We start from the raw sequence: 10084 nt of genomic DNA on the forward strand, positions 1-10084 counted from the left end.
TAAAGTTTAGGCCATCATCAGCTATAATTAGCTTCTAAGTTAGCATCTCTTTTCCTCCAATGTCCGATAACTTAAATTTATTGACAAGAGGTGCGGTTTTACACGTGAGTCTGACAATATAAGTGTATTTTTCTTGCTGTTAAAATAGCTTTGGATTSTTTAAATGTAAGAAGTAATTAGCGTAGCTTCGTTAGCGTTGCTAGCAGCTAAGCTAGTATACTATGCCTATTATCGGACACGTTTGTTTATCTTCGTTTTCGCTACAAACCCGTTTTGAAAGCCTTCAGGCAGCCACTGAATGATGTACTGTCTGTGTGCTATAAACCCACTGTTGCACTTTAGAGCTTCTTGTTCGTTAAATTGTGACTTCAGAGGTCGTGATGTTAAAAACAACGACCGGACACCAGCGCATCACACAGCGGTGATGGGTGGTGTCTTCGCCCGTCATCACCCGCACTGAAGTCAAAACGGCTTCGTTTACCGTCATTTTGTTGAATTAGATTTATGGTCGTGAATTAAAAATAATTCCAGAAAGGTGTGTTTGTTTATCACTTACCTCCAGACCATCAAACTCCTGATGCTTAATGAAAGACCTAGTCAGGTGGGATCCTAAGAAGACTTTTTTTTTCTTGCTTGTGAGGTTCTTTCTTTTCAAATGCCAGAAATAATACAGGTTTAAAATATATTATTATTTTAGCTCTAACTATATGATTTATAGAGAGCCTTTAGTTGAAACCCAAGTAATTAATTGCCTGTTGTGCCTCCAGAAAATAAAACAAAAACAATTTACAGCAGATGACCAGTTTCTGAAACAGCCCATCTCTTTAAAACACAGTGAAGACCAGGACAGGACTTGAGAAATGCATTGTTACCTAATTTATTCAAGTAAAATTGCATCTGTTTTGTGTTGACAAAATTCTTGTTTCTTGAGTTTAGGTGACTTTTTTTGTGTCTTAATTCATAGCTCAGAGTTAACTGACCTAAACAGCACTTTTCTCACTTCATGAAGTTTTTGTTCCTCTTGCAGCGGACGGTGGATCTGCAGCCCTGTATACTAAACAGGAAAACGAACTTTTCATCATGAACTGCGACATAGATGGTACGTCTCATGTCATATGCATGTAAAGTTTTACAGATATTGTTTTAAACACGTTAAAGTAACCCTGGCTGTTTCAGGAGACATGGAGAACCAGGTGGAGATGGAGGAGAAGACCAGGTTGATAAATCAAGTTTTGGAACTTCAGCACACACTAGAAGGTAAGAGAAGCTTTTAAAATAAAATATTCTTTTGAAATTAAAATTTAATTTAGAGAAACTCAATACTAGGATGTAAATCTCCAACCCCCATTCCAACATTTTTTTCTCGACTTTTTGTTGTTTTTTTTTTTGTTGTTTAAAAAAAACCAGATTTTTGTGGATTCATGTTTCTGACAAACGTTTCCTTCTGCTGCTGATCTTTGTCTTTTATTTTTTATTCTCTGCAAATGTCAGCGCCGTCACCCTGTCTTCTGTTTTTTTACTCTTGTGACTTAAATCAGAGGGAGCCTGAGATGTGTTGGAAAGTTTTGGAAAAGATCAGTCAAATGGATTTTTGTTTTAGAAAAAAAGTAGCTTTATTGATCTCACTGTAAATTGAAAGCTGTMTTAGTAGCAGAACACTGATCTGATGATCCTTTTGGACACATTTCACTGGGAGGAGACCCCYGGACAGACCCAGAATGCCTTGCCAAAAAGAGCTGGACATTGTGGCAGGGGAGGTGGACYTCTGGAATAAATAAACTAAAATAGTTGGAAGGAAATGCTACCAGTTTTCTGTGAAAGTTCATATCTGCTTACATTTATTTTTGGATTAATATCTACAAAAAGTAAATGTTGAAGTCACAGGACAGCCCTGTGCTGGTCATCCTTTATATCTCCAGCTGGACTCGACTTGTCAGCAGAAACTAACGATACACGACACAGAGCAGAACCTTAAACATCACCTTACTGCTCAGTACCGCTCAAAAATAAAAGGTTTTAAAATATCAATKGTTTATTCTAAACTCTGWTTTTGTGTTGCAGACTTGTCYGCGCGAGTCGACGCCGTCAAGGAGGAGAACCTAAAGTTAAAGTCCGAGAACCAGGTGCTGGGTCAGTACATAGAGAACCTGATGTCGGCCTCCAGCGTCTTCCAGACCACCGACACTAAAAGCAAACGGAAATGATCGGGTCTCGCAGGGAGGGGAGCCCACCTCAGAAGGGTTTGTTTTCTCGGCAGAACTGAGAGTTTTCTGTAACRTGAGTAGGAACTAAAACATGTAAATATAAAAAAGTTTGTAAATTATTTCACAGCTGTTTTTTTTTTTCTGTTTTAAGAAAATTTTGTTTTCCTGTGGACTTCTCAACATTTCGTTTTTTTTTTTGTCTGTAACACTTATTTTGAGCATAAACCCTGATAACACTGTTCTATTTGAGTTATTTATTCTGTGAAGTATTTTGTGGCTCAGATACTTGGATCTTGTGTGTGTATTCCTACGATTAGAAGCTGATAAACTGAACAGTGTTTAGCAGAATGAGGATGGCTRGTTACTGAAACCTGAAGTGTTTGTAATGCAGGTTTGCAAATCTAATAAAACGTCATTAACTCAATCAGGAACATGTTTTAAACTCAGAATCTTTTGGCGGTAGATATTTATTGTGTAGAGCTCAGTATCTGAGCCCATCTGGTTTCTCAGACTCATAACTGTGATGGAGGAGGAGGAGCAAAACGTCAATGAGGGGAAGGAATGAGATGCTTTCAYTGAGAACAAAAGCAGTAAAAAGGCTCTGAGTGAAATCGATCCAMCCTGATAAACCCATCTTCAGTCTGCAGCAGAGAAAGATCTGCTGCCTCAGATAAAACYCTTTAGAGGGTGTTAGAACCAGAGTTTATCCAAAAAAAGGCCTATTTTGGGGATATGTTGTCATTTATTTTGGTTTTTTTTTTTAATAAGACCTAAGATAGGGCGGTGCTTCATCCATCAGCTTTTCAGATACAGCAACACATAATACAGCCCAGTATGTTCCTGATAAACAGGCTTTGTATCTATTCCCATCATTTATTTAAAGTTACCTTTATTAATGTGKAAACAGCTAAAATAAACAGCCCTAAAATACCCAGAAAGTGTCCTGTTCTCATGAAATGTTTAATTCATTTTGTTTTTTGTATTAAATAATTTTATTTTCAAGAGRAATGTACAATTTGCAAATGTAAACAGGGAGAAGTGCCAACAAAACCTGACCTACAAAAGCTTCAGACAATAACAAAAAAACATTTTCCCACACAAATAAACTAATCTGAGCTCTAAATCTGGAAAAGTCTTCTGGTTGAGGTGTGTGTGTGTGTGTTTGTGTGTGTTTTAATAAAGTCACTTATTACATACTAAACTGATGAGCAAGGCAGTAAAAAGTACCTGCTATTTCTGATAATGTCAGTTTTATTTATTTATTTGAACATTTAACAGACCTCAGCTAAGAAGAATCAGCACATCAGTTAATGTTAAAACTCCTGCCTCAGGTCTGGAAAACAAAAACAAAAGCAATAAATAGGATTATTAGAACTAATTCAACCTGTTTTTACAGTGTAAAAAAGCTGATGAAGGATTACAAACTACCTAAAATCTAAACCATGAATTCCAGGTTCTTCAGATGAATTATTTATTTTTTTAATTTTCACAGCAGTTTTTCCTCGGAGCTCAGCGTTCTCGCCCCGCTCTGGAAACCCGGAACAATTTCACACACGAGAGGAACTGTCAAAACAGTGTCCTCGAGCATGTTCTTCAAAAAAAAAAAGAAAAGAAAAAAGAAGAGGACACAAGAAACAAACACATAGCTCTGTGATATGCAGTGAAATGGTAAGAAGTTGACGGTGGAGAAGAACTGTCGTCGCTGACGGGAGGCAGARGGATGGATCGAAGACAGACGAGGTGGAAAAGAAGGGAGTTTTCAGGCTGACAGGTTTTCTGACAGCTTCTAGAACAGAAGAAAGGTGGAAAATGAAGTGAAAGCTGGAGGGTGGGAGAGCTAAATGCATAAACCTCCGGGGAGCTCGTTTGGAGATGAGCAGACGGGAGGAGAGGACGAACAGGATGTGGTCTGTGAGAGACTGCAAACCTGGGCGGGTGGAGCTGAGACGCTGGAGGAGAACAGGCCTCTTCCTCCCTGATTGAGGGGGAAAGGGGCGGCAACAACAGAGAAGACCCTTCCACTTCCTCTCCYTGGAGGGAGGAGGAGAAAACGGCAGGTGTGGGATTCCCCTCCTCAGTCTTTCCTTACCCTCCTCTTCCTCACGGCATGTTTGTGGCTCTCCTCAGCAGAATCTCCTCCATTCTTCTGCAGAGAAACAGAAGAAAATCTAAATAAATGAGACTAAAACATTAAAGGATCCATGATTAGTTGTAACATTAGACTTTATTAAATAAACATATATTTTAACTGTAAAATAAAGACTAAAAATACTGTAGGATGTTTAGTTTTGTAAATTTTTAAAAATATATTTTAACATGGACGGAGCCGTTTTATTTCCACACAAAGCATTCTGGGTAAATGATGACGTGGATAGGTCCTCGGTGCGAGGCTGCTAGCGAGCTATATCCACCCTGAAGGTTAATCTTGGACAATATCTGATGATCGACTCTTTTAAATGAAACCAGAGAGCGTTGACAGAGAGGAGAAGGTAGAAATGACTCAGCCTGGAACTGAAAATATGGATGGAGGACAACAGAACTGCTTCATGGAAGAACAACCTCAGCTTAGCCTGTTAGCCTTTGTGCTAACACTGATGCTATATTGCCTTATATGTATTAGCTCAGTGCTAGCACGACAAACTAACAAGCTAACCTGTTGTCCTCCATCCATATTTTCAGTTCCAGGCTGAGTCATTTCTACCTTCTCCTCTCTGTCAACGCTCTCTGGTTTCATTTAAAAGAGTCGATCATCAGATATTGTCCAAGATTAACCTTCAGGGTGGATATAGCTCGCTAGCAGCCTCGCACCGAGAAGCTATCCACGTCACCATTTACCCAGAATGCTTTGTGTGGAAATAAAATGGCTCCATCAGTGTTAAAATATATTTTTAAAAATTTACAAAACTAAACATCCTACAGTATTTTTACAGTCTTTATTTTACAGTTAAAATAAATGTTTATCAAATAAAGTCTAATGTTACAACTAATCAGGGATCCCTTTAATATGTTAAAGGAAGCATCTCAAACACCCACCTCATCTTCTAATGTCCTCTCTGGAGCTTTGCTGTCCTCCTCTTCCTCCTCCACCACCTCCTCCTCCACCTCCTCTTCTTCTTCTTCCTCCTCGTCCCCTTCATCTCCTGCTCCACCGTCCTCCAACTCCTCTTCTTCTTTTGCTTTAATAAAAGAAGAAGAGGAAAATAAAAGTGAGGATGAAGCTCAGCTGAGATCCTCCGGCACCAACAGGTGAAGGTCAAACCTGCAGCCGGAGCTTCCTCTGGACCTTCAGCTGCCTTGTCTTCCTCCTCTGCTGCTCCCTCCTCCTCGTCCTCCTCTTCCTCCTCCTCCTCTATATCAGCACGAGGCAGGTCCACCTTTTTGTAGACGTAGTCGTCTGATTTCTGCGGACAGGTGCAGCCGGGTTAAAGAGAACCTCTGAGGGTTTACGATGGGAGCGTTCTGGTGAAACGCTGGGTACCTTGGGCCAGCAGAAGAGCACGGTCAGTCCGACCGGCAGGCCCACGGTCAGGATGTAGATCACCCACAGCCACGGGCGCTCCTCCGCCGCCATCAGCAGCTGAGTGAAAATCCCCGGCTGTGGAGGCGAAGAYATTCTTACCTTCATCACCGCAGCTCTGAGGAAACAACCCTGCATCATTCAGACAGAACACTGACCTCATTAGCGCTGGCCACCAGCTTCTTCAGCCCCCAGCTGTCGGACGCCCAGCGGTCCGCCACCTCCTTGTGAGACGTGATGATGAAGTTGTCGAAGTAGATGTCCGAGGTCATCGACCACAGCTCCAGACCCAGAGCTCTGAACGCCATCATCCTGAACGGCTGCAGGTCCTCGAAATAGTCCGGGTTATTGATCTTCCGTGGCTTCCAGACTCCCTGGAGGAAAGAAAACAAATGACCCAGTTACAGGAACCGGACCTGAGCGTGAGKCGAYCTGCAGAGCAAACACTAAAGATGTTCAGTCTGTCGGGAAACAAACAGGTTTAATGTTAGACGCRTTAAATATAAAGATCCTGCAAAGGCTGACACCACACGTCATTAAAGCAGGGTTCGACAAATCCCACTGCCCGGGGCAGGTAAAACCCATACTGGGGCAGGTGGGTGTGTCCCGATGCCTGCCCAACCGGGCAGGTAAACCATTTCTTTAGATTTTCATAGAGCCATTTATTCAAAACATTCTGAAAACAAATGAAGAAATGTAGCATTTTAAAACACGAACAGTATAGAAAGAATAAATCCTCTAAATTTCCTCCTCCTGCTGTAGAAAAGTTACATCGTGCCGTCGTGTGTCTGCGCAGCAGCACAGGGTCAGTTCAACAGGCAGAAGCAATATTTTGTTTTATTTACATTTTTTAATTTAGAGACTTTTCCATCTTGAGCTTGTTTGTTGAAGATGATTGTTGAAAATAAGTGGCACTCATAARGAGTTTTTTCACTCTGCACCCTTTTAATTCAGGGTATGATTTACTTTGTTTTTTAATGGTGTACATATTGTTTTGTTTTTATGAATGTAAGAAACAAACAAATAAATAGACATCTCTAATTATATTCTGACTAGTATAAATAACATTAGATTTATCAAGTTGTAGGGAGACTCCAGTTCAACATATCTTAAATGTATCTTTAGATATGAGACAGACTATGTACAATAATTTTAATGCAAATTTCAGACTTTTTCATGTTCTGTAAATTGTATTTAAAACAAAGCTGCTGCTGTTGATCATTCTGTTTTTATAAGCCCCGCCCCCCAAGGCCAGTACTCCAGGGAAACACTGGAAAGGTCTAAAAAAGTTTATTAAAGAAGTTCTGAGTGACTCAGTCTGGAATGTTTGCATCTGTTTAATCAGATGTCATATATTATGTACCTCTGTGTGTAACCGTGTTAATATTTTTGTAGTACAAAGTACAATACATGGTTTTCTTATTTTATCAAATTTTGAACATTTTTGTTTTGGGCAGGTAACATTTATTGTCACCTGCCCGACAAGGCAGGTAAAAAAATATATATATTGTCGAACCCTGAATTAAAAACCTTAACATCATCTAAAAAACTTTGAATATAAAGTGAGCAAATATTAAAAAGCTGTTACCTGATAGTTGGGGTTGTCTATCAGAGGGGCTTTCCACTTGCCCTTGTACTGAGGGTTGTTGATCATGGGGCGCTTCCAGTCCCCGCAGCCAGGAGCCGTCTCACAGGCCAGGTTAGGAACCTGCGGGGCCTCCCACTCTCCATCCATCTCCTCGTCCCTGCACACGGACAGCCACGCTCGGTTGTAATGAAAAGAAAAGAAAAACAGCTGACAGGCTGGGTTAGTCTGAGCACCGACCAGTCTTCTGGTTTTTCAGCGTTTGGGTCGGGGACGAACTCTGGTTCATCGTCCAGCCAGCCCTCTGGCTTCACCGCGTCAGGATCCTCCACCTTTGCAGGTGCATCCTCATCCCTGACACACAAACCCAAAACGAATATCAGCAAAAACTGGAGGAAGTGCTGACTCGGCATGCACAAAATAAAACTGCAGTGAAGCAGAGGATGTGGCTGATCTCTTCACCAGTCAGCAGGTTTAACAGCCTCCGGGTCGGGAATCTTGGCCCTCTCGTCCCAGTCGTCGGGCTTGGCGTCGTTCGGGTCGTCAATCTCCTTGGGCGGGTTGACGGGAGGCACCACGTCGTGCAGCAGGCTGCCGCGGCTGACGCTGGACTGGTCGATGAACATCTCGTAGCTGTTGTCTGGGTTCAGGACTGACAGCAGACAGACGTGYGGACAGAGCAGCCGACTCCCCTCATGCAGAGGCTAATGCTCGCTTCCTGTCAGCTACATACCCAGCGTGTAGAGGTGGGTCTTCTTGTCTGTGTAGAACTTCTTCAGGTCCACGTCGGCCCTCTTGGCGTGCTTCTCCTCCATGTCTTTGTTCAGAGGGTTCTTGTGGCGGAAGATGAAGTGCAGCTTGTAGTCCTCGCCGCACTTGTCCGGTCCGAACATGATGGTGTAAGGTGTGCGATCGTGGAACTGCTCCTGAAAGGGAGGACAGGGAGAGCTGGAAGAACCGCTGAGGATTTCTGGATGGTTTAACTGTGGGGCTCCCCTACACCAGTGGTTCCCAAAATTTTTGTCTTCTGACCCACAAAATATCCATGGCAAAAACTTGTGACCCCAAATATTACTGGTCTGAGTACACAAGCTTTGTTAAAAACCCTAAAAACACAGGCTTTTTGACAATCTAAGCAGCTTGTACACAGATATAAATACTTATTTATATTTATTTAGTGTTTTTGTAATAATTATAGGGAAAATATTACATCAGTAATTATTTTATTGCCCTTTAAATTGATTTCTGATGATTATTCAAGGTGCTTCATGACCCATAATTGGGTCCCAAGCCCAACTTTGGGAACCATAATGAAAACCTGGATTCAACTAAATTAAACATTTAAACCAACCAGATTGAGATTTCCGTCGTCTGAGAGCAGTTTGATGTAAGCTCCGCCACAGTCGATACCGTCCTGGAAATTCACCTCGTACCTGCGATCAGAACAGGAAACAGTTTGACCCGGTCTGCGTCGTGTTTCCTCCATTAGTAGGGACGGTCCACGACTCACTGAACAACCAGAGGTTTCTCCTTGAAGACAAAAGGTTTGTCCAGCATGGCGGCCACGGCGTGATGCTTGGCCCGGGACTTCAGCACCAGACCCTGGTCTCCCGGAACCTTGTTCTCCTTCAGCGGCTCCACGGCCCACTTTCCTGCAGACGAACAGACTTTTCTATTCAAACCGTTTATTGTTGAAAACTGACAGAGTTACAGCTGTTTTGARCAAATCTTTAAATAAATTTTACARTCGACCACAAACAGTTTTGTGACATCTTAGCAATGTGTTAAAATAAACAGAATCAAATCTACAAAGCAGAAATGTAAGGTGTACCACAAGGATCAATTCTGGGGCCTTTGCTCTTCTGATCTTCCTCAAATCTGCAAAGACAAACTGCCAACTGTACGCAGAGTATTTGTGAGCCATCATATCAAAATGAGGATTAAGTCAATTTTGGTCAAAATTATCAAATCACATTTTCAGATTCCTGTTTTAAAAGCTACATTTTGACACCTGGACCACTCTGATATCATAAACAGAACCAGAGATATGCCTTAATTTGTCTTGTTGGTTACGATAATTAATATTTGGTCTGAATCCTAATTTTATGTAATTTTATGAGGAATTTTTCATTTCATTATGAAAAGGAAACCTCAAATAGTATTTGACTATTGAGAATTACCAGCTGGAGAGAAACAAAAGCTTTGATAGCTCACAGGCAAAATCTCTAAATTAAAAGGCGTTTTTCCTCAAAATCAGTTTTTTTTTGTTGCTACTGCTCAAAAATGTCCTGATGCATCTCAGTAATCCAGGTAAAAAATCAAAATGAAAAAAATTGTATAGGTCTTATGGACGGGTTCTTCTCTAATTATCAGTCACATGGAGGCAGGGCTTAAAAGCCTGAATTTAGCCTGAAACTCTCAGACTGAAGAAGTCTCTTGGAGGAGAGACGAAACGTTTCATTAGAGAAGAACCCGTCCAGAAGACCTATACAATTTTTTTTTCTTTTTGATTTTTTACCTGGATTACTGAGATGCATCATGAGATAATGGTGTGCTTGTGTAACTATGGCAGAGTCAAAGTTTCAGCATTCTTAGAAGTAATAATGAAATGAGAGACAAAAATCCAGTGAAAAATTGTGAAAGGTTCATTCTACAGTCATATGAAAAAGTTTGGGCAGCCTTGTTAATTTTACTGATTTACCTTAAATCATTGATTGTTTGGATTTTAAAAAATCAGTTAAATACTGTATATCATATAGGGGACAAACACAGTGATAT

At 41.1% G+C, this 10084-nt stretch overlaps 2 protein-coding genes across 3 annotated transcripts in view; one reads left to right on the forward strand and one right to left on the reverse strand.

Moving 5' to 3' along the window:
• Positions 1-1027: 1027 nt before the first annotated feature.
• LOC106535885 (short coiled-coil protein A) lies at positions 1028-2628 on the forward strand (the record flags this gene model as incomplete). The annotated part of the gene is given in 3 exon segments (XM_014033021.1): positions 1028-1099; positions 1177-1257; positions 2062-2628. Coding segments are annotated over 3 exon segments (243 nt in total). The 3' UTR covers positions 2205-2628.
• Positions 2629-3246: 618 nt separating this feature from the next.
• clgn (calmegin) overlaps positions 3247-10084 on the reverse strand; it is an 11179-nt gene continuing 4341 nt past the window's right edge. Inside the window, exons 5-16 of one of the 2 annotated variants that reach the window (XR_001312486.1) lie at positions 8817-8958; positions 8658-8739; positions 8040-8232; positions 7769-7958; positions 7547-7660; positions 7310-7466; positions 5880-6095; positions 5683-5799; positions 5464-5605; positions 5238-5380; positions 4132-4350; positions 3247-3990 (exon numbers count right to left, since the gene is read on the reverse strand). Coding sequence is in view for 1 of the 2 variants with exons in the window: in XM_014033017.1 (XP_013888471.1) it covers positions 4279-4350; positions 5238-5380; positions 5464-5605; positions 5683-5799; positions 5880-6095; positions 7310-7466; positions 7547-7660; positions 7769-7958; positions 8040-8232; positions 8658-8739; positions 8817-8958 (1568 nt within the window). In the remaining variant the exon portion in view is untranslated. Of the gene's footprint in view, positions 4351-5237; positions 5381-5463; positions 5606-5682; positions 5800-5879; positions 6096-7309; positions 7467-7546; positions 7661-7768; positions 7959-8039; positions 8233-8657; positions 8740-8816; positions 8959-10084 lie in introns of both variants that reach the window. The other variant, XM_014033017.1, reaches the window with a different exon arrangement.

This window comes from Austrofundulus limnaeus, unplaced genomic scaffold (genome assembly GCF_001266775.1).
Source record: "Austrofundulus limnaeus strain Quisiro unplaced genomic scaffold, Austrofundulus_limnaeus-1.0 Scaffold1600, whole genome shotgun sequence".
NCBI lineage: Eukaryota > Metazoa > Chordata > Actinopteri > Cyprinodontiformes > Rivulidae > Austrofundulus > Austrofundulus limnaeus.